Source organism: Schistocerca nitens, chromosome 8, assembly GCF_023898315.1.
Source record: "Schistocerca nitens isolate TAMUIC-IGC-003100 chromosome 8, iqSchNite1.1, whole genome shotgun sequence".
Taxonomy (NCBI): domain Eukaryota; kingdom Metazoa; phylum Arthropoda; class Insecta; order Orthoptera; family Acrididae; genus Schistocerca; species Schistocerca nitens.
Window position 1 is genome coordinate 380,016,444 of NC_064621.1, and position 25,484 is coordinate 380,041,927.

At 39.4% G+C, this 25,484-nt stretch overlaps 1 protein-coding gene across 1 annotated transcript in view; it reads left to right on the forward strand.

The window, feature by feature from the left end:
• Nucleotides 1-25,484, forward strand: part of LOC126199580 (uncharacterized) — a 366,050-nt gene that overhangs the window by 195,572 nt on the left and 144,994 nt on the right. The window contains exons 11-12 of the mRNA XM_049936504.1: nucleotides 5,702-5,881; nucleotides 11,558-11,712. Coding sequence (XP_049792461.1) covers nucleotides 5,702-5,881; nucleotides 11,558-11,712 — 335 coding nt within the window. The remainder of the gene's footprint in view (nucleotides 1-5,701; nucleotides 5,882-11,557; nucleotides 11,713-25,484) is intronic.

A 25,484-nucleotide genomic window follows, 5' to 3' on the forward strand; every position in this document is an offset into this window, starting at 1 on the left:
ATAATACAAAACGAGTTGCCCTTCTTTGTACTTTTTCGATGTCATCCGTCAGTCCCACCTGATGCGGATCCCACACCGCACAGCAGTACTCCAAAATAGGGCGGACAAGCGTAGAGTAAGCAGTCTCTTTGGTAGACCTGTTGCACCTTCTAAGTGTTCTGACAATGAATCGCAGTGTTTGGTTTGCTCTACCCACAATATTATCTATGTGATCTTTCCAATTTAGGTTATTTGTAATTGTAATCCCTAAGTATTTAGTTGATTTACAGCCCTCAGCTTATCGCGTAATCGAAATTTAGCTGATTTCTTTTAGTACTCATGTGAATAACTTTGCACTTTTCATTATTCAGGGTCAATTGCACCTTTCCGCACCATACAGATATCTTATCTAATTCATTTTGCAAGTCGTTTTTATCATCTGATGACTTTGCAAGACGGTAAATGGCAGCATAATCTGCAGACAATGTAAGACGGCTACTCAGATTGTCTCCTATGTCGTTAATGTAGATCAGAAAGAATAGAGGGGCTTCAACACTTCCGTGGGGAACGCCGGATATTACTTGTGTTTTACTCGATGACTTTCCGTCTATTACCACGAACTGTGACCTTTCTGACAGGAAATCACGAATCCAGTCGCACAACTGAGGCGATACTCCGTAGGAACGCAGTTTGATTAGAAGACGCTTGTGAGGAACGGTGTCGAAAGCCTTCTGGAAATCTAAAAATAAGGAAATATTTTGACATCCTCAGTCGATAGCACTTATTACTTCATGAGTATAAAGAGCTAGTTGTGTTTCACAAGAACGATGTTTTCTGAATCCGTGCTGACTATACGTCAATAAATCGTTTTCTTCGAGGTACTTCATAATGTTCGAATAGAGTCTATGTTCTAAAACCCTACTGCAAATCGACGTTAGTGAAATAGGCTTGTAATTCAGCGGATTACTCCTACATCCCTTTTTGGGTATTGGTGTGACTTGAGGAATATCCCAGTCTTTAGGTACGTATCCTTCTGTGAGCGAGTGGTTGTATATAATTGCTAAATATGGAGCTATTTTATCAGCATACTCTGAGAGGAACCTGACTGGTATACAATCTGGACTGCCTTTATTAAGTGATTTAAGCTGCTTTGTTACACCGAGGATATCTACTTCTATGTTTCTCATCTTGGCAGTTGTTCTTGATTGGAGTTCAGGAATATTTACTTCGTCCTCTTTGGTGAAGGATTTCGGAAAACAGTGTTTGATAAATCTGCTTTAGTGGCACTGTCATCAGTGACTTCACCGTTGTTATCGCGCAGTGAAGGTATTGATTGTGTCTTGCCACCGGTATGCTTTATGAATCACCAGAATCTCTTTGGGTTTTCGACACAGAATTTCGTTGTGGAAATTATTAAAAGCATCTCGGATTGAAGTACGCTCCATATTTCGAACTTCTGTAAAACTTTGCCAAACTTGTGGATTTTGCGTTCTTTCATATGCCTGCCTAGACATGCCTTAGCTGGTCATAGGAGTTCATTTCGAGGCGGGACTCATCACAGAAGACTGTTCTACTCCAGTAAATGAGATTCCAGGCCGAATGTGCTCGACACCACTGCAGACGACCTTCTTGGTGTACAGAGCCGAATGATAGTTGGCGTAAGGGGGTAGTCGGCGCAAGGAGCTCAGCTGCCTTTCTGAGAGACATCTGTGAATGGTCCTTCAGACTACTGATGCTACAGTGCACGCCGGGTCGATGATAATGATGAATTTTCTGTACTCTGCCATGGGTCACCCATTCCTGCCAATATCGTCGAACAGGGACATCTCTCCTACTCAAATGCTGAGCGATTCGTCGATTACTCAAACCAGCTACACGTCCTCTCTGAAATGCTGACATCTGCGCCTATTGTTCACAAGCCTGCCTGCGAGGTACCGTTACGGTCCTACTGAGCAAAAGTAATGAAATGTGCAAAGACCTTATGCCCTGGAATCGACATGTTCCCTGTTTACTATCACTGTCTCAAACTGCGCTGCAGCGTCACCCATTCATCCATCGGCCGCCAAAATTTAAAGTTTTGCATTTTCCGTCAGTAGTTGTTTTGGCGTATTTGGATAACTCCTTCGCGGTGCGTTATTCTTTTTGTCTTACAGTGTATATCGATCAGCGTCAGTGCCAGTTCGAATAATAAGCAAGAGTAGGCTTTAATGATGACGGATGCTTCATTTTATCGTTTCCGCTGTACCCTTAAGAAGGTAAACGGCGGAAAGCGATTTTATTTATAAAACTCGTGCTCGTTACTCTTTGGAAACTGTAGATATCAACGATTCCTCACAAAGCAAGTTACCAGTTTAGTTTTTTCATGGTACTACATTAATAAAACGTTGTTCTTACGTCAAAGGAAGAAATACATGTGTTTGGTTACACTCGTTAACGTTTCCAGTAGAACATTAAGAGGTGCTACATTATACATACAGTCTAAAAGAGGTTATTAGTCTTCAGAATACCCTATCCGTTAATTTTAATTTCCGTCACATAAATTCATCAGTTCTTACAATTAGTAAATGAAATCAGTTTATGTATTGAAATATGTTCAACGTCTGTTGTTTGCTTTTCCCTTCGTCTTTTAGCAAAGGTTTCTGAAACAATTGTGGGACTCCCGTGATTTATTTTTGAAAAAATTTAAACCATGGATTTTGCGTCCTAGTCATTACTGGTGTCATATACATTTAACTGTTAAAAATTATTGGCGTAATGTAACGATTAAACTTTCATACAGTAGCCTATGTCTTGCCTCATTTCTCTTATTGTTTCTTCAATCCCCGTAACTTTAATACTTCGATTACTTCGAACTGTTCTGCTGTTTATGTTTCTCATCACTAACTCTCGTAAAATTTCTGCACCAACTGCTCTTGCCTTATAACTGCTGTATTTTCCATGATGTACGTATGTATATTGTTTATAATTGTTGTGTTATCCATTATGGCAATATGCTATGGTAATTCAGAATTGTTAATTGAGGCAGTAGGTATGAGAATTGTAAGCGGGAGGGAGGGGGGGGGGGGAGGGACGAAACAGGCAAAATATCTGGAACTAGCACTGACTACAAAGCGTGTGCAGATTATGTTCATTTTGCAATGACATATGACAGCTGCGGTACACATATGATCTCATGCATTTCTCTGCTCTTAAAGATACGTAGTTATAATGTTTCTTTCGATAGCTATTTATTTATAGCATGTTGGAGTACCTGGTATATTGATGATCTACATTACATGAAGGGCATCTGTGTAAGACAGCGAAAATTTCCTAGCTTCATGAAGTTTATAACAAACTTATTGCTCTATTCCTTTACACACTTTAGTAAAATACCGCAAGTATGAAGAAAGTTACAATGCTTAAGGGGCTCCGGAACGCCCTACACTTGCAATGTTAAAATAACGCTTATAAATTACATCTTTCCTCACAAAGTATTTGAGGTAGGAAGTTGAACTTTTTACAGATTATTTATTGGAATATGGGCTACAACTTAACACAGGGATTTTACAAAATTTTAGTTCAGTTATTAAAGATGATTTTTTTTCAATTGTAATGAAAATTCACAACATTTTTTGCAATTTTTTATTTATATATTCAAAAATATACAGTTTTTTTGGAAAAAGGCTGTATTAAATTATGCAGAAGGTACTGTGTAACATTTACTGAAAGTTTGAAACAAATATGTTTGGAAGATCCTTAGGAAACATGTAATTAGTATGAGAAAATAAAAGTTTTGGGAATCGAGCGACAAAGATTGGATTAACTTTTTAGTGCATTCCAGGTCCATAGGATGGATTATCTTCATCCTCTGCAAACTCCTCCTCCAGCTTCCTCTCGTTCCTCCTCCTGTTTACTCTTGCTTGTATTTCTAGTCTTTACAGCCCTGTCTGCAGCCCGAAGGCGTTCCTTGTCTAAAGCAAGCATCGCTCGTACCATGTTAGAACCTATCTTCATTCCCATATTTCTAAATACCTTGCACCTTACAATGTTGCCATCATTGAAAGTCGCAACAGCATCATACACACCAAAGTGAAGTGTTTCTATTCCAACAAATACAATCTTGGGGATTCTCGACCATATAACACTATTACACTTTCATTGGGGTTTTGAGTTTTTCCGTGAATACACTTTTTCAACAGTTCAGGTGCTGCTAAGTCTCTGAAAATAGGTTTTATCACCTCCATTATTGCATGAGGCAGACTATGCTTATGAGTGTACACTTCACCAGTTAGCAATCCTTTGTTATATTTACACCAACTGTCTTCTTCTTTGGGACACAAGCTATGTTGGGGATTTTCATCGTCTTTATTGTTTACAGTAATAACACATACCTTTGGCTTTCCAACATTTCTCCTTTTCTTAAAAACCTTCAGAGGATTTCTAATAACTTTACTTTTACTCATTATTATACTTCAACAAAACAGAGACTCAAGAAACAGAATTAATTACGAATATTTTCGAGATAACGACAGAGTAAATAAACATGAAACAATCGACAATCACACCAGCGATATATATTGAACCATCACAGGTTAGCCACAACACATACTTTATCTCACATCACTAAAATGTACCTGATGAACACGGACGTTAATAATAATACCATTTGACAGCAGTTTAACAGCGCCACAGTGGGTCACGCCCATGTAGAACACATTTCAAAAAAAAATTAAAAATAGTTGTAGTCTTCGGAATCGAATAAATTATATATCTATTAAAAGGTAATAGTCTGCAGATTCAGAAAACGCAAAAAAGTAAAAATTGAACTTTTCATGATTTTGAGCCTTTCCGGAGCCCCTTAAGAGAAAGGACTGAAAGATTTGGAGAATAAAAGAACCCACTTCCCCTGTAACTTGATACTTACCTGGTAAGAAACGAGTGTTTATAACGGGCTTATCTAGAAACAACCTGCCATTCCTCGATACTGTGGATATATACAATTAGTGTAAATATAGTTCACATCCAACAGTATTCGGTTGAATAGCATGCACAGTGCAAATCGATACCGTCTTTGTCCCTAACGTTCAGAATTACAGCGTTGTTAGTGGATTATTATTATTTATCTATTAAAATTAGACTCTTGCTTTCTCGTTTCATGTTTTTAATAATTTTCCTGATATGAACCATCTAGGTATTGAAACTGTGTACCGTATTGCAATTGTGTATGAGTAGGAGACGACAACGAAGATTGCTGGCAATTTCGAGATGTGCTCGAGCGTTCAGTTGTGAAACCTTAGAGATTTTAGCGCTGGGTTGAATAACTTACAACTACCAGAAGCCATTTTCCACCACATTCATCGATTAGGGTGGCACAATGCTTACGACAGATCGAATCACCGCCCAACCATCCAAATTTTGGATTTCTGCTCAATCCCTAAACTGCTTAGGAAATATTCTTGGATCGTTAGCATCAAAATAATAACCTTCTCAAATCCGAATTTGTGTTCTGGCCCTAATGACGTAGTTGGTGACGATAGCAAAAACCTAAGGGCAGTTTTATCGCACTACATACTCTCTTGGTAAGCTCTTAAAGGTGGGGCATAATGCTAATAACTGATAGCTCAGCATTTAAAAGCACAGCCTATGAAGAGTAAAAAATATAGTTAATATTGAGGAGGTAAATTCTTTATCATAAACTCCCCTCTAGGCGTAGTGTAAGCCTACCTCTTATTCTTGTTGTCAGCCGGCTACAACATCCCGGAGGGGACCACACTGACGCTGCACATCTACCACGCCCACCGTGACCCCGACCACTGGCCGGATCCGGAGCGCTTCGACCCGGACAACTTCCTGCCGGATAGGGTGCAGGGGAGGCACCCCTTCGCCTACGTGCCCTTCAGTGGCGGCCCGCGCAACTGCATTGGTAAGAATAGTGATATGTAGTGATAAAATTCCCTCAAGCTTCCAGCCGCGTGAAGTGGTTTACAATCCACAAACTCTCGGCCGAGACCTCCTCGGCCATAGTCTGAGTGGAGAATTTGTTTTGGCAAATGGCTCTGAGCACTATGGGACTCAACATCTGTGGTCATCAGTCCCCTAGAACTTAGAACTACTTAAAACTAACTAACCTAAGGACATCACACACAGCCATGTCCGAGGCAGGATTCGAACCTGCGACCGTAGCAGTCGCGCGGTTCCGGACTGAGCGCCTAGAACCGCGAGACCACCGCGGCCGGAATTTGTTTTGGTTCCTGCTACCGTCCGTACATGTGCCAACGGCCTTGCCACAGTGGTAACACCGGTTCCGTCAGATCAACGAAGTTAAGCGCTGTCAGGCTGGGCTAGCACTTGGATGGGTGGCGGTCCGGTCTGCCGAGCTCTGTTGGCAAGAGGGGTAGACTCAGTCCTTGTGAGGCAAACTGAGGAGCTACTTGACTGAGAAGTAGCGGCTCCGGTCACTAAAACTGACAACGGTCGGAAGAGCGGTGTGCTGGCCACATGCCCCTCCGTATCCGCATCCAGTGACGCACCGGGGATGATAGGTTGACACGGCGGCCGGTCGGTACCGCTGGGCCTTCCAAGGCCTGTTCGGACGGAGTTTACTTTATTTTTGTTTCGTTACCGTCCGTATATAGCCGCTATGAGCTGCCTTCTGTGACACATTTATTGCCCACGTTACATTTTTACTACTTCTTGTTCCCAGTCAGACAAAAATGGTTCAAATGGCTCTGAGCACTATGGGACTTAACATCTGAAGTCATCAGTCCGCTATAACTTAGAACTACTTAAACCTAACTAACATATGGACATCACACACAGCCATGCCCGAGGCAGGATTCGAACCTGCGACCGTAGCGGTCGCGCGGTTCCAGACTGAAACGCCTAGAATCGCTCGGCCACACCGGCCGGCCCAGTCAGACAAGTACATTCAGTAGCACGGAGGTAAGGAGAGTCCCATGCATTGAATTGTTTGGGAGATGGTTTCAGAGCATGGGAACGCACTTGCCAGTGGTGACTGTATCACGCTGGAGTACCATATAGACAGTCAAGAATCACATACTGATCGTGGCGCGAAGCAGCACAATACTGTTAGTTAATATTTATTATTTGAACACTGCTATGCTCCTCCAGCCATCCTGTCAACATTAGTTGAACTGATGAAAGATTAATAATAATTTCCTAAGTTCATTAACTATAATAAAAATTTAAACGAGAAAAACATTTTAGCTTAGTCGTTGTTGGTGAAGATGACGAACCAATCAGAAGCGCGCACTTAATATTCGGGCGCCGAACAGTTCCTGTCAAAACACTACGAGTCGTCTACCAGGCTCGAGCGAGACAACACGTGTCGGGAAGGTCAAGTGGAATGCGATGCTGATAATTATTCGTCGCAGTTAACAGTGTCTCGGAAAACGTTTGTGTATAACAATTCACTAGAAGCTTTACATCAGGTATGAACAAAGGCAACATGCACTTTGGACGGGGTAGTGTGACGAGTTACCGATAATCGACTGCAGTGCTGAAATGTGACTCGGTGAACGGTCGTGTGAAATCCTAAATATCTTGTAATACTGTGAATCATTAAATTGTGTCTCATTGCGGTGCTCTGTACACGGTTCCTTCCGCAGGATTTGATTTAATGAATTGACATAATCAGGCTGTTTCTTGCGTCCTTGATTACGGCTAAACATTAATGAATAAAACTCAAGTGGCATCCTACGTTTTGATAACTTTGTTTCGTAGGACTGGATTTTCTCCCTCCCTACCACTTCAACGTAGCGCAGTTTGTTGTTTGTAAGTCTAAAGCTGCTCTTGTATGGACAAGAAGCCTAGCAGGACGAGAGTTACGAGACAACCATAGAAGTCGCGAGGTAAGCAAACCAAGTCAGTGATGCCAGGAAAGTGAAGAGACCTACCCTCATAAACTGCAGTATTGATAGAACCTGGCATTTCGTTTCGTGGACAGGGCGTTTTATAAAACGCACCGTGTACCGGATTGGTAGCGAACACTGTAATAACAGTTCACCTTCGGCATTCTTCTTTTTCTTTTCAATCGTTACAACAGGTGATCGCTCTAGCGCCGTGTAAGTGTCATAGAAGGGAGCGCGGCAATATAAGGACGGTAGCAACACCCAAAAGACGCTCACCACCTGACAGTGGCCCAAGGGTATTTGGCGGCAGAGCCATGGGTTTCAAACGAGTTCACGCTACTAAGGTTGAGGATGTCTTACATGTCGATCAGTCTGACTTTAGGGAATGAAAAAGGCACCAGAAGGGGCGTTCTGACTATGTCCTTGATAATAGGGGCGAGGCTTGTAACAATCGGAATAGTTACATACGATTTTTTTACCCGGAAGTAGCGTCGTAAAATGTAAAATGATACAAAATGTTCGAAATTCTCAGTAAAATCGTTGTAGGCTGTAGGCAAGGATGGTTAAAACACAATATGTGCACGTACCAAGACACAAAAAAATGTAAGCGCAACAATGAAGTGTTCGGATTAGAAAAAGTGTAATACACGCATGCATTTTCTCGAACCCGACTGTTCACCCTACACATCAAAGAAGCAATCAAGGAAAATAAATGTTCAGGAGTGGAATTAAAATTTAAAGTGAAAGGATATCTATGAAAGATTCGCTGATGAAATTGTTGAGTGCAAGTGAGCAAGAGTTTCAAGACCTGCTGAGTGTAATGAACAGTCTAATTAGCACACACTATGAATTGAGAGTAAACTGAAGAAATGCGACAGTAGTGAGAAGTAGCAGAAGCGAAATTAGCAGCGAACTTAACATCAAAATTTGGGAGTGAAGCGTTGCCATACCTGGAGTAGAACTGCACATGACGAACGAAGCAAGGAGGACATAAGAAATAACCTGGCGAAGAGGGCATTCTTGGCCGGAAGAAATCTATTAGTATGAAACTTCGGCGTTATTTGAGGATGAAATTTCTGAGAATGTGCGTTTGGTGTAGATCAATGAGTCATGGACTGTGGCAAAACCAGAAAAGAACAGGATCAATGCGTTTCAAATGTGCTGCTCCAGAAGGATGTTGCAAAATTATGTGGACTGATGATAAATGAGGAGAGCAACACACGAAAAATATTGACAAGGAGAAGGGAGAGAATGATAGAACATATGTTAAGACACCTAGGCATCACTTTCATAGAATTCGTTGCTGGCTAATTCAGAACAGTCAGAAAACTGACGACCAACCGTCACAGCTTCCCTGGGCCCATTCAAACACCACCCAGTAAAAAAAAATTAAGCCTTGTACAAAAATACGCAGCTCTAAGGCTGTTATATCATCTTATGACGAAACCTGAACTTGCTCACATTGCGACGTATGTACTTTATGAATAACGTATAAAATGTTCTTGCTAATATTACTGATGATAATATCACGGTGGCTTATTTTGTTGCATCATGCATTTCCTGTCAAACGGGCTTCATAGTAAGCGCTCATAAGGATCGGCGGATGCCTTATATTACGCGAAATTTGTAAGATACGTCAATTCTAAAGGAGTAGCCCAGGCGCTGAAATGAAATACTTCACTCTTTTCAGAGCGTCTCAACAGTGCCACATCGTGAGCTGGACTCTTAGGAGCACCTTTCAAAGGGGGCACTCTCCCAATTGAGCCGTGGGAGTATAATGTACTGTTGTTGTAATCAGCTGGCGCCTCCTTTTATCCCTCGTAGGCTCATACCGCCATCGCTAAGGTTGATTCAGTCGGGAGCTGTTTGAACGAGAGCCTATGTTATGCTTGGGAAGAGAAACTGTTGTGTTAAGATGTTGCATGGCTAAATTAGAACAGCACTGCCCAAAAAGTCAATCGATGATTTCTACCTTTTAATTTTGTAATACTGTTTTACCAGTTGAGGGTCATATCTCACGACTACCGTGACTGTGACGAACTTGGGATTTTAGTAGAAAGCGTTACAACAATTTAATTTCGTCTATCCGTCAGTTTAAGTTTAAGAGACCTTAAGTTTGATTTTCGATAGGTTCCGCCCTCAGCAAACAATGTTTCTTTCATGTTTTTTACCCGACACGATTCTTTCAAGTTCAGTATTATCCTTAGGTTTTCTGTTTGCTTTGTGTCAAATAATAGGAAATGTTGCTATTCACAATCAGCATACAGAAAAATTATTTACATGGGATGTATTGGATATTACGCCTTTAACGTTTAACTCTTATGTTTCACATTATTTTGCCTGATGTGAAAGACTGTGTGTCTGTATGTGTGCATATGCAATGTGTTTACATATCCTTTTACAGCTTTCAACGAATCTGCATGTTTACAGGATCTAAAAAAATTTCTTTTTCGATTTGGTGGACGTTATTGTTGTTGTAGTAGTTGTTATGATCTTCAATCCGGACACTGGTCTGATGTAACTCAAAAGCTACTCTGTCGTGTGCAAGTCTCTTAATTACCGAATGACTATTGTGACCTTCTCAGTCTGCATACTATATTCGTCTCTTGATCTCCCTCTACGATTTTTACGTCCCCCTCTCCCTCGTCCCCACACTCCCCTCCATTACTAAATATGTGATCCATTGAAGTCTCAGAATGTGTCCTGTCAACGAGTCTCTTCTTCTAGTCCGGTTGTCCCACAAATTTCTTTTCTCCTCAGTTCTTTTCAGTATATCACCACATTTCAAAGGCTTCTATGCTCTTCTTCTCTAAACTAATTTGATAAATACTTGGCTTAAAAACTGAAATTATATATGTGCAGGCAGTAAAAACAAATTTTTTCCTGTTATTTGAGAGAAAGTAAATGAAAAAGACAGTGATGATTCTGTAGTTTCACGGAAAGTGTCTGGATAAAAAAAACAGAAAAGGTACTGTTTGCTAAAGGCGGAACCTATCCAAAAACAAGTTTGTTTCTTCGCAAACAGGGACGCAGCCATGAGCTTCAACCTCAAAATTAAAAACTTTTATTCGCCATACAACAATTAATTTAATCAAAACCCGAAACTTCTGCATGCACAAATAAACATCCTTCTATAATACGCCGTGTTTTATCAAGTAGTAGAGGGCAAAGTAGTCAGTCGCAAATGATGTTAATTGCATGTCTAGATTTCGGTCATGGTGAGGCCATCTTCAGTACTTCGTGTCAAATTTTTTGCGATACATGTATTGTAGTTGATGTGCTGTTTCCATAACAGCGAGTTTAGCTCAAGTAATTTTATAGTATGTGCTACATACTGTACATATAAAAATACTATAGTTAAACGTGCTGTTTTGAACCAACACATCAACTTCAATAAGATATGCATCGCATGAAATTTGACACCAAACACTGAAGATGGCCACACAGTGACCGAAAACTACACATGTAATAAACATCATTTGCGACTGTCTTCTGTATCGTTTACTAATCGAAATGAATATAGTCGCCGAGTACAAATGTTTCCGTATGGAATCAGACCCGCTATACTTTATGTAGCGAATCGCCAAGTTTCCAAATGTTACCCTGACAACAGAATATGAAAATTAGAGCATTTTTTTTAATTCATTATATTTCGTGTATCTGTTGTTATTTAAAACACTCCTGTAAATATAAGCCTTGTTTCTGTATGTTTTTTACTGTTCCGACAGGCCAGAAATTCGCCGTCCTCGAAGAGAAGACAGTGCTGTCGTACATCTTACGCAACTTCCGCGTAGAGACGGTGGAGAAGCGGGAGGACCTGAAGCTGATAGGCGAGCTGGTGTTGCGGCCTTTCAAGGGCGTCTTCCTCAGGCTGACTCCGCGGTAGAAGGGTGGCTCCTGGTCACAGCCGGGGCGAAGAACTGAACTGCAGCCCAGCGCGACCAGGACACCAGACGCACCGCGCAAAACGAACCTGTTAACTAACGATACAATATACTCGATCGTTTCAATTAGACAGAAAGTAGCATTTCATCGATACCACAGTGTGGGTGAGTTGGTACTAACAAGAACAGATGAATTTCTAAGTAAGCGTCTTCTTCAGTGTTTCTTAAACCATCTACATTATATCCAAGTATTGGGGACGATGTTCAGAGGCAATACCTGACGAATAAATCTTGTGTCTTATCACACATTTCACCAACAGAAGAACTATTTCACCAGCAGCGTATAGTACCTTGAGTGGAGTGTCGGATGACAAAGAAATCGCCTTTGCTAACTGGCGCGCCGCCTAAAGACAACATAAAACGAAAAAAAAGGAGTTTCCGCATGCTTTTTTTAACTCCTGGACTACACATTTTTGATCGAAAACAATGGCAGCGTTCAAAAAAAAGAATATCAGTCGAACACTGGCTCACGTACTCTGCAACTGTCATCTTTGATGGTGGCAAGGCCTCATCCGCCACACGTTTTTCATTTTACGTTTCTGAATCGAAAGATAAACGCCAGTTGTCACAAACAGAAGCACTACCTTGCACTACCAACTAAACGTGTGGAATTCCAACATGAATGACAGTGTTGTGAAAACTGTGTCTCTACTTTGCACTGACAAGTATCAGATTAATACTGAAGCTCTGCCTCTTTCACATCTAATTTTTGAAAAGTTACAAAAAGCATGTGGACTTTTAAGAAATTAATTTTTTGTACATTTGATATACTTTGCCTCAGTTCTTCGAGATTTTAAGGAAAACGTATCAAAGCCCTCTGCTGTTTGTCTCATTCGCATATTAGTTGCTTTATGGATGCCAAGAAAAATACACTACAATCAGTATTCAGTGTTGAAGATTATTGGACTATATTCTAAAGGTCTAAATTACGAACGTATCTATTGTGTATGTATTTGGAGATAATGTATGACATTTGATTTTCATTATTAAATAAGGTTATTTTGAACAGTATAAATATATTTGTAAAAATGAAAGTATATGGCAAATAAGGAAAGGCAGTAGTACCACGATTATAGTTATATGAAACTGAAATTACACGTAATCTTCTATGTATCTTGTATATTCAATACATACATAATTTATACTACCCTGCTGCAGTTTCTACGTGTATCTTCCAGCTAATCTCAAGAACTACTGTAAGGATTTTGATACGATTATTACTAATAGATAGACCGACTGAAAGGAAATCTTTGAGTGTATAATTTAATACTGCTTAGTAAGGATGAGTGTGTAACATACGTATTAACTGTTGGCTATTTAATTGGTGTTTGGAGTGACATCTCGTGCAAATGATGGGAGCTACAAGCCGGTGAGCTGCAGAGGAGGCGGTTTGTGGTGGAAAAAGCAGTAAATGAAACAGCTGCCAAAACACTACTGAGCAGCAAAGTTTGAGCAAAATAGAATTTTTCCCTTTCGGTCTTGTAATAAATCGCATGCTTCTAAACTGTAAAGTTGTGTGATTGAATCGCAGTCGGACAAAAAATTCTTCAGTCTGGCCTCTAATCCATTATTCTGTTAACTTCAAATGAAGCAATCGTAAAAGAAAAGAAGGATTCGACCCACAGTAATCAAACAACAAAACCATCACAGAGGCAATAAGTACATACTTAATCAAAAACAAATACGTTCCTAAGAAATATGTCTCTTGCCCACATGTATTAACTTTACATTTGGTACAGTAAATAATACTTCACAGACGTTAGTTCATCAGAAAATACTCCAACATCCAATTACATCCAACATCTTAACAGCACACGAAATAGACAAGTAGAACAACACAGTCTACACTGGCACAACAAACTAACATACAACCATGCATAAACTGATGATGAAATTAATGACAAAATCAGATGCACTATGGCCTCACCGTGTCTTTTCTACAGAATTACATTTATAATACAATCGAAGCACACTATGGCCTCACCATGCTGTTTCAATTCAAATACCACTAGATAAGCACTGTTCTACCAATACAGCAACGACACAGCTGCACCGCGTTTTTACAGTTAAAATCCTTGTCATTAATGCCGGCACGTAAATGTAGCTGCGGCACATTCAACGGAACAAGCCGTTCTGCAGGCCCACTTTAGAATCGTCGGAACAGTAAATTTGTTTTCGCAGTCCCTCCAAGAGTCCAAGCTAGATATCTGGAGGTGAAACAGTCCTCTGTCCTAGCCAATCAATGACTGACTCCACGAATCTGTCTGTTTCTCCAGGACCTGTCTCATTTTGCGGTGTAAAGTAACGGCTAAATCCAATATAACGCCCGTAGCTGACGACTTCAGCCACTTACGCCAACATAGGCAATCACGGGGCGATGCACCATGCCAAGCCTGGCGACGAACCCAGGTCTTGTCCATCACTAACTATAGCGGTCCCCAGTGCTAGTTCAAGATGATGTTGCCGCTACCCCTGCATACTGCCGGCCCAAAGTCCAGTTGCTATCTTTCGCCCACGCCACCCCTTCTCCACCTGTGGTCTGCCGACGCTCTCACAGCCGGCAACTGTTGGCAGTAAGCACGATATGGTGTTGTGCCCTGCATGTCCGAGTACTGCAAGCTAGGTCTTGTGCAAAACTGCTGCCCATGGTATCCCAGAGCTGGCTTCAGGTTCTTGCTGCTTTCAGATGTACCACCAGACTGCCAACAGCTTTGTCGAGACGCCACAGTCTGAGAGTGGCGAGTATACGTAAAGGAAAGCGGAGGGAGGCTCCCTTGATCGGCTGTAAGGTCAAGCATAGCGCTCGACGTCATAGTGAAGTCGAGTAAATGTGAGACGATAGCTGCTTACTACTATGGCTCGAAATGAACATTCTTAAGAAACGGAAGCAATCTAACTGACTAAACGGAAACTCCTGTAGCAGGAAATGCTAGTGAAAAGAAGTTGTGATAAAAATTTAGTTAAAAGTTATCAAATAGGCTCTTAAATCCATTACTATTCACATGTGCAAACTATGAACTGTCTATGCTTTTAGTTTCAGGTGGCAATGAAGCTACTTTGTTTTTACTCATATCGGTTTTCTACTCACAGTAATTTTCTTTTACTTATGAATTTTTCTTTTCTGCGACTTCGAGCTGATAAATCAACCTCACTTCCAGTTCTAACAGAAAAAAGCGGTTATGGTATGTCCGGGAGAGTTGGACCACTGGGTGAGACGGACTGGTGGCTTGTTTCACAAATGCGAGGCTAGTAAGTAGCTCCTGATACTTGTAAAGACTATGTTTTTTCTGGAGAAAAATCACGTTCTCTGTTCTGGTGAGCCGAAAATATTTTTTGTGTAGTTTATCAATTTTAATTATGAGGATTAGTTTGCACAATATGGATACAGTTTTTTACTGAGAGCTTAACAAACATGTAAGTATGAAACTAACGTCATAGGGTCACCAAGTTCACTGCCCGCAGACAGAAGTCGGGGTGGTCCATCTCTCCCAGACATTCGAAAGAGAGTTGAACCAATATTAGTTGGGAGAGACGGACCACAATTAAATTTGGTCTGGGTAATAATGGAAGTTTCATTTATATTTTGAAGAAGGATTGAATAACACGTGTTTTTTTCATATTTGGTAATGGTTAAAAACGCATTTCATACCGAGGAAAAGCAGATGGAAAAGTATTGCTTGTATTTGATGAGCACACCACACAAGCTGTTTGGAAGCATGAGAGTTTACAGAGGAACAAACTATTATTTTAATGAGTCCCACTGGTTGCAGCCCCTGGAACACCCATTTCTCAAATACCTGAAAAGCTATTTTTATAACACCTGCAGCACTATCATGATGAATAATCCAGCCAGGAAAATTAACCGTCTCCAGTTTGGAAAATGCTCAACTCAGCGTCAGCTACATCGGCCAACGCTGAAAAACTCGTGATTTCAAATCAAATGGAATGATACCACTGAAGTTGGCCGCAGCTGCTGGCCAAGCTTATTTGTCGGAAGACGCGTATGTGGCAACAAGTGGAAGAGCTGAATGTCACACATAGGCCAACCAACCACTTCAACGTTCATAAAAAGACCTTGTGAATCCAAGCACGTCGAAAGAGCAGAGCTATCTGCACAAGTCAAGTTCCTTCAATGTCACAAATATGGACTCCACTCGTACTAAATCTAAAACTTCCGAGGTTACAACTACCAAACATACTATTCCTAAACCAATACCTACAAAACGTTTAGAAGGAATATCACATGTTCCTTACACTGATACAATCACGAATTTTAGGAGGAAGGCAACAACTATATCCAAAGTGCTAAACTCTGCTGAAAAGATTGAAACTGTGAAGGAAAAGAGGGATGAGAAAAGAAAGGAAACAGAAATCATAAACAAAGAAGACCGCCAAAACAAATTGCTAGTGAAGACAAAAAGAGACTGAAGAAGCTAAAATGAAAAATACTGCAAATAACTCACGGTGCTCATCAGATGCAGAAAATTGGAAACTTTATCGAAGATTAGGAAACTAGCTTTGATTAATATGGTCATCTAAATGTGTTGGGTACGGTGAAACCTATTACGAAACTAACAAAAAAATTTGGATTCAGTGTGATTCCTGTTTACGATGTTGTCATGAGTGTTGTCCAACATTTAGTAATAAGAGTAATTGCTGTGTTAAGTGAAAGATGGGCTATTGCTTGAACAAAACCAGCAGTTCGTTATAAAAGCCAAGTTCAGTCAACCTTTATAATAATCTGATAAAATAATTTTGGGGTAAAATATTTAGTAGTATAGTTCTCTACTGTCTACAACAAATTCCATACAGTAATACGTAATTTTTATTGACTCATTTCCTCATGTTCATTTTTTTAATGGTCTGTCTCACACAGTACACTGCTTCATCTCACCAGTGCACCTACAGGTGAGAGGGGCCACTCATGCGTACTTTCATTTTATCACATTTCTTGAATTTTAAGAGGCAATGCCTTAACAACTTAATGTAGTTGGTTATATGCTGTTCCATACGATCATGTTGCCAGAACTCAAAAAGGAGTTAAAAAAACACACAACTCTCCCGGACTTACCCTATGGGACACTGCAGCAGTTCCAGTGCTTTTATAAGTGCTAGAAGTTTCATTCATGTTTCCGGCATGAAAGTAAAACATAGGTATTATTTGGATGAATAGTCATTAATGATGACTGAAAACCGTCCGAAATTAATTCCAGATAAACTGGCGTGCACGGATAGCCGTAGTGGTTAAGGTAACCTCTCACAATAAGCGGAAAATCCGAGTTTGAGTCAGGATCTGGCACAAAGTTTCGTACGTCGCTAAAGGGTAGTATATACCAAACATAGCTGTTGCCATGATACTCGCAATCACCGAATTTATGTCGAATTAACATAGGTATTACTTTAAACGAAGATAGAAGACTGCATTACAATTTAATTTGTACTAATGTTTTGAATTAGGTCCTGACCTATAAGTTCATTCCGGCAGTTTATGTAATATGAATCATATTCGTTCCATAAGTGATGATTGGTACGTGTCGCAACGAAACTGTTCTACTTTATCCTAAATATGAGACGTGTTTCGGTTTTTTCGCTATGTAACTGTTGATCTGGAATGTCTTCGTCTTCATCGCATTCTTCCTACAGTAAGTATGACAATAAACCATGATCACTAATTTTAAAAAGTCCTCTACTTCCGCCAGCTGTTCACAACTGAGCTGCAGGCTATTTTGACGCGGCGCCATAGTCATTACACCCAAATAAAATACTTTTTTTACTTTCGCTTTCACCACATTGTAGTAGGATGTTGCTCTCCTACCAACTTTAGAAACGTTTGCAGTGTGTAAGGCATATTTAGTACACACCAACATATCGTCTAAAATGAACCAAACATAAAGTAGCCAGGGACCATTTATTCACTACAAACCAATTAAATTTTATGCTGCAGTGGTACGGAATAAAATATCACAGCAATAACGACCGATACTGAAAAAATAGAGACCTCATCACCTAGCTGTGATGCGAAACTATGAGATACGTACGAAATCTGTTTTACGCACTGATTAGTTTCCTCAGAATTGAATTATACTCGTACACAGTAGCTAAGAAAACGTGCAAATGCAAAAAAAATGTCATTCTATATTTTTTCAACGGAAAACAAGAACTTCTACTGAAAAACTAACATTAGGACTTGACGTAGTTTTTCTTCTTTTACATACACTACTTTATACAGTTTAATAAGCTTACACTATTTACAGCAAGAAATACTGGAAACTTCTTTTTTCTCACGTACTGCTATTAACCGCTTTGTGGGAAGTTCTTGTTACTTTCCTGTGTGGTCCTTTCTCTTACTGTTACTCATAACGTACTTCTAACTTTAAAGACACATAAAACAATTGTTTACTTCAGCTGTGTGGGCGGGAACGCAAATGTAAGCCGAAATTCCAGATTCACGGTAGAACTACAGGAAAACGTAGATAATATAGAACATGTACACACCCAAGAGGGAACGATAAGAATGCAAGACCAAGAGAAAAGTTTTCGGATTAAAATAGTCGTAACGAAGAAACGCAGCGTTTCTCTTCTTCAACCTTTACATCGAAGAAACAATGAAGGAAAGAAAAGAAAGATTCAGAACTGCACTTAAAATCTAGCACAAATAGATATCAATCGTAAGAACTGGAGGAGCCACTGTTGTCCTATGTGAAAACGAAGAGGAATGACCGGACCTGCTGAATGAGTATAATTGGCACAGAATATGGAGTGGAGGTAAGTAATAGAAAGAGCAAATATGATTAAATTGAAACTACTGCTATCAAACATTGATTTTAGGCATAAATCCTTGAGAAAGAGCGTCTCAAGAACAATACTGCATGTAAATAATCACAGACAATGGAAAAACGGGAAAAGAAGAGACTCGGGGTATTTGGTATGTGGCGCTGTAGAAGGCTGTTGCTATTTAAATAGTCTCGTAAGACAAGAAATTATGAGGTTTTCCACCGAATCAGCTGGGAAAGGAATATTTGAAACCACTGACAAGAACAAGGCACACAATGAGAAGATATGTGTAAATATAGACAAAAATAAGTTGTGTGGAGCTACAGGGAGCCATAGAAGGTTTAAATTATAAGGAGAAAGAGATCAGAATATATAGCTGAATACGTAGAGTGTAAGTGATATTGCAAGTTGAAGTGTCACGAAATCGTGACAGATTGTATGAAACCAGTAACAAGATTAAGTGCAGAAAATGAAGACTTCTTCACCCAGACACACAGGTCGAGATCAAATCTAGTCGACGTAAAATCTACAATCGGCATTTCTCAACTACATTTCCTATCACGCTACACGTTCAAAATGTCTGACACTTTCTATGGATGTGGGATACCATGACACTATTCCTCACATATAGGGAGAAATAAATCAGCACAATCTCTTCTGCTGCGTCTCACATAACGTAAACACACATACAAGTATTATTGTTAACTATCAATAATAGATCACACATTTACATGAACTTTACCCAGCGACATTTCAGTGCTACCGACTTGCTCTAAAACCGAAACAACGTGGATGCAAGGCCATGTCTCAACAACTCATCAAAGGAAGAATTGGACACAATTGTAATAAATAAATACTTACAGTAAAACAAAAAATTACACAAAAGCTAGTAACACTGGAGAAAAAATTCTGTTTGAGTAAGTTATTTTCTTTTAACACATCTTTTCGAACTAATTATAATTGAAATATGAGATGTTTTCTAGCATTTTGCAAACCACAGGTATACGAAATCTTTAGCACTTGTTCAGTAAAATCGTATTTCTCCAAAGTAACCCATTGAACATGACAGTACAGCATTAGATTAGGCATAGAATCATATCACAGCTTTATTAACATGTTCTTTCAGATTGCTGTAGTCTCACCATATCAGTTTTCGGCAAAATAGAATTATACGTCAGGTTAAAGCAAGTTGTAAGGTTTCTAACTTATTTTTGGTATCAAAGAAAATTCTTTATGAACTCTATTATTATTCGATGTGTCATACTTCATATCCATATACTGGATATTCTGCAGAAAGAGGTTTTCAATAGTCGATATTTCACACTGCAGAGATTCTGAGTGCAAGAAATGTGATGTTTGGTTGCTAGTAGCATTGTCATTGCTGTAGTATTGCAAGAGAAGCTAGTGAGTGAGTGGGATGTTGGTCATTCAACTGAGCGGTCTGTAAATAGCTTGCAGAGCACGGAGATAAAGATAAGGATGATAAATTTTGGTGATATGGTATGGTAAAGAATAATTTGAGAAGCTAAGATTTTCAAGTACTGGAGTTGTACTGCCTGCTTGTGAGTAATTTATTATGTGCTAGGAAAACACAAAGTTTTAATAGAATTTCTACTATATTTTTATTTTATTTACACGTCAAGTTCCGTAGGACCAAATTCTGGAGCAAATCTCCAAGGTCTTGGAACGTGTCAGTACATGAACTTACAACATAAAAGTAATAACACATAAAAATAAAAGTTCATAAACCTGAAAAAAAGTCTGTCCATAAGTTTAAGTAAACGCTATCAGCAATACAAAAGAATCAGCATAATTTTTGAACGAACTCCTCGACAAAATAGGAGTGACCCATGAGGAAATTCTTCAGTTTCGATTTGAAAGCGCGTGGATTACTGCTAAGATTTTTGAATTCGAGTGGCAGCTTATTGAAAATGGATGCAGCAGTATACTGCACACCTTTTTGCACTAGAGTTAAGGAAGTGCGATCCAAATGGAGGTTTGATTTCTGCAGAGTATTAACCGAGTGACAGCTGCTTATTCTTGGGAATAAACTAATATTGGTAACAAGAGACGACAATAAGGAATATACATACTGAGAGGCCAATGTCAAAATACCTAGACTCGTGAACAGAGGTCGACAAGAGGTTCGTGAACTCACACTGCTTATTTCCCGAACCGCCCGTTTCTCAGCAAAAAATATCCTTCTAGAATTGGAAGAGTTACCCCAAAACATATTCCATACGACGTAAGTGAATGAAAATAAGCAAAGTAGACTAATTTACGTGCCGAAGTATCACTCACTTTTGATATCGTTCGAATAGTAAAAATCGCATATTAAGTCTTTGAACAAGATCCTGAACGTGAGCTTTCCACGACAGCTTACTATCTATCTGAACACCTAGAAATTTGAACCGTTCAGTTTCACTAATCATATGCCCGTTCCGTGAAATTAAAACGTCAGGTTTTGTTGAATTGTGTGTTAGAAACTGTAAAAACTGAGTCTTACTGTGATTTAACGTTAGTTTATTTTCTACAAGCCATGAACTGAGGTCATGTACTGCACTATTTGAAACCGAGTCAATGTTGCACACAACATCCTTTATTACCAAGCTAGTGTCATCAGCAAAAAGAAATATTTTAGAGATACCCATAATACTAGAGGGCATATCATTTATATAAATAAGGAACAGGAGCGGCCCCAACACTGATCCCTGGGGCACCCCCCCCCCCCACTTGACAGTACCCCCACTCAGATCCCACATCACAGCCGTTATCAACATTGTGAATAATGGCCTTTTGCTGCCTGTTGCTAAAGTAAGAGGTGAACCAATTGTGAGCTACTCCCCTTATTCCGTAATGGTCCAACTTATGGAGCAATACTGTGACATCAACACAGTCAAATGCCTTAGTTAAATCAAAAAATACGCCAAGCTTTCGTAACTTTTTGTTTAGCCCATCCAGTACCTCACAGAGGAAAGAGAATATAGCATTTTCAATTGTTAAACGACTTCTAAAGCCGAACTGTATATTTGATAGCAAATCGTGTGATATAAAATGATAAATTAACCTTATACACACAGCGTTTTCGATAACTTTTGCAAACACTGATGACATAGAAATAGGTCTAAAATTATCTACATTACCCCTTTCTGCCTTCTTATAAAGCGGCTTTACTACTGAGTACTTTAATCGCTCAGGAAACTGACCATTCCTAAAGGAAAAATTACAAATATGGCTAAATACTGGGCTAACATGTGCAGCACAGTACTTTAATATACTGCTAGACACTCTATCATAACTATGAGAGTCCTTAGTCTTCAGTGATTTAATTATTGACTCAATCTCCCTCTTGTCTGTATCACAGAGGAGTATTTCAGACATCAATCTCAGAAAGGAATTTGCTAAGAAATTTATATGATTTCCTGTAGAAACTAAATTCTTATTTAATTCACCAGCAATACTCAGAAAATGATTGTTAAATACTGTACATATATCTGATTTATTAGTAACAGAAATATTATTACTGTGAACTGACTTTATATCATCGACCTTGTGCTGCTGACCAGACACTTCCTTCACAACTGACCATATGGCTTTAATTTTATCCTGTGAATTAGCTATTCTGTTTGCATACCGCATACTCTTTGTCTTCCTAATAACATTTTTAAGCACCGTACAATACTGTTTGTTATGGTCTACTGTAGCTTGATTGTGACTACTTCTAACATTTTGATATAACTCCCGCTTTGTTCTACAAGATATCCTCATTCCACTAGTCAGCCAACCGGGCTGCCTATTACAGCTAGTTCCCCATTTAGAACATTCTAATGGAAAACAACTCTCAAAGAGCATGAGAAATGTTTTAAGGAAAGCATTACATTTATCATTTATGTTATCGGCACTATAAACATCTTGCCACTCTTGTTCCTTGACAAGTTTTAAAAAACTCTCTATTGCTGTTGGATTAACTTTGTAGTTAAATATGACATTGGTTTCAGTAGAAAAGCCTTTTAGTGTTAAAATTTGTGCATCATGGTCTGAAAGGCCATTCACACTTTTACTAACAGAATGCCCATCTAGTAATGAGGAATGAATAGAAATATTGTCTATGACTGTGCTACTGTTCCCCTGCACCCTAGTTGGAAAAAACACAGTTTGTATCATGTCATACGAATTTAGGAGATCTACCAACATCCTTTCTTTACACAATCATATACAAAATTAATATTGAAGTCACCACATATAACTACTTTCTGGTAATTCCTACAAAGTGAGTCAAGAACCCTCTCTAGCTTAAGCAAAAATGCTCTGAAGTCGAAATTAGGAGACCTATAAACAACAACAATTAGAAGTTTAGTTTCACTAAATTCGACTAATGCTGCACAACTTTTCAATATCTGTTCAGTGTAGTGTTGTGATACGTCTATAGACTCAAATGAAATACTGTTTTTACGTACAGAGCCACTCCCACATCCCGCAAGGAATTCCTTGAGAAACAGCCAGTAATCTGTAGCCTGGTAAAGGAAGGCTCTGAATTATCAAATTATTTAAGTGGTTCTCTGATACACCAATACTTTCAGAGTTAACATCTATTAGCAGTTCATTAACTTTATCTCTAATACTCCTTATATTTTGATGAAATATGCTAATTCCTTTAAACAGGTATACCTATCAGCTGACTTCAATCTAAAAAAGGTGCAGCTTTAACACCAACTACTACAGAAATTTTTCCATGAGTGACACCACTACCACCACCGCCACCACTACACTGTCACCTATAAGTTTAGCCAGCCTCCCCTTCCCATACCTATTGAGGTGCAGGCCATGCCTAGTGAAACCCGATCTACTGATAGACCCAACTGGCACCACTGAGATATGATCCATGCCCTCGGCCATCAGTGCGTTACCCAGCCCCACATTAACGCGCCTAACAGCCGCATTAAGGTGAGGCCGATCATGACGCTGAAACAGTTGCACGAAATGCACATTAGTGCCACCAGTTTGAGTAGCTATCTTAACCAATGCCACTGACACCATATTACCCTTCCCTATCGAGACTGTTCCCTGCTCCACCCACTATCACTACCTGATCCTCTTTCGTAAAATTCTTACATAACTCCCTTATGCTTTCAGTCACCTGAGCCAACCCTGCACTAGGCTTCACAATGCTGGTGACCTGGTACTCACTCCCCAACACTTCCTGCAACTGCTGGCCCACACCTCTACCTCTTTATGGGTTTGTGTTAGTTGGTTTCATCCTTCAGATACAGTAAGTAAAGTCATCAGTTCACATCGCTTGCACTCAGTAGTATAGATTTGCCACTTCTTTACCATTTAAGCAATTAATTTCATGGTAAAGTCATATTTTGTAATGAGAAGTAATGTTTGTAAAGATGATTGAAATAGTTAAAGAATGAGTTCACAACATAGTTCCTTAAAAAAGGTTAGTGTTCTCTCAGTCATTCAACAAACGTAAATTCTATCATTGTCTCACATAAATTAATTTTATGATTTTTGTGTGTTGCCACATTGCAGTGAGCGGCACACATTGGCTAAGACTGAAGCATCATCTGCTTAGCATGATTGCACGTGCTTGCGATTCTCTGTGCAACGCTTTCTTTCCTTCCTTTAGCTAGTTTGACACTGAGATGTATTTTTTACATTCATCACTTCGAGCAGTACTAAATTACATCCAAGATAGTAAGATCATTTACAGTTAGGTGTTGCATTTCAAAGTTAATATCAGGATCCGATTAGGTAAAGTTCATTTCAGATCTCATTTCTTATGGAGACAGTTTTATTTTCACAGCGCAGAGTTAAATTTGCGTGCATATCAAGCAGCGTTTGAAAATATGTTTAATCAGTCTGCGTTCGTAATATTACAGGGCACATTCACAGAAACATTTTCGGTTATTTATTCCTTCAAAGTTCGTTTTGTAATTTAATGTAGCAGTTTTGTTCTGTTAGTTTACTGTGTTGAAATTGCAGGTCACATAGAGTGACATTATGCATTGTAGTTTATACAGTTTTGCACTTTGGTCAAGTTTATTCAAACACAGGTTACACAATTTCAGATAGGTTTGGCGACTCACCTAGTGAGATAGCGTTTCCGTAATTACACAACTAGCATTGTTCAGGATTACAACACAGACATACGGCGTTTAAGATAGTAAAGCGGTCCAGTCCAGGTTTGGTTCACAAAAAAAAAAAACATTTATTATTCAGAAAAGTTACAATATCTGACAGACATGGAATATTTAATAATTATATTATAAACATTAGTAACAAAATAGCCACAACATTTTTCCACTGTGTTTCTTCACCTTCTGTGTCCAAGCAAGAGCACCTAAACTCTCTTGCTCCAAAACGTTTGCAATTTTGATGGCCTTGTGACTGCACAAAAATAGATCTTCCGCTGTGCAAACTCCATCCGTAGGAACAAGAGCAAATGTCCAGCCGTCTGTGTTTCTTCACATTCATACTAGTCATCTTCAGAGTAGCCCCACTTAACCTGTTTTACTTCGCATTTTGCGACTCATGTTCTTAATCTGTTCAGTACTCTTCATCTACTATACTGTAGTTGCTGCCCTTGTGTGATCTCTTCTTTGTGAGTGCAGGTTTGTATTTTGCAGACAGACCAACCATAAAGACAGGCGGCTGGTGTCTGGTTGGCCTTCCAACGGTACTGTCAGTTGGATAAGGCTCTTCATTGACTTAAGACGAGTTGTGTTTGGTGGTGATGCATCAAGTGCCGTGGGTTGATTTTCTGCTTTTTCTTCTATATTTGTTTACTTTGGGTCTGATATTTGGTGTCGCTAGGCAGTAAGTGGGTAAATTTTGTGGAAAAGTGTAAGTCTTAAGAGTCTCATTTGAAGTGACATTTATTTGTTTGGAGTGGCTAGACGCATACTGCTGCCATGTATTCTCTGGCTTCAAC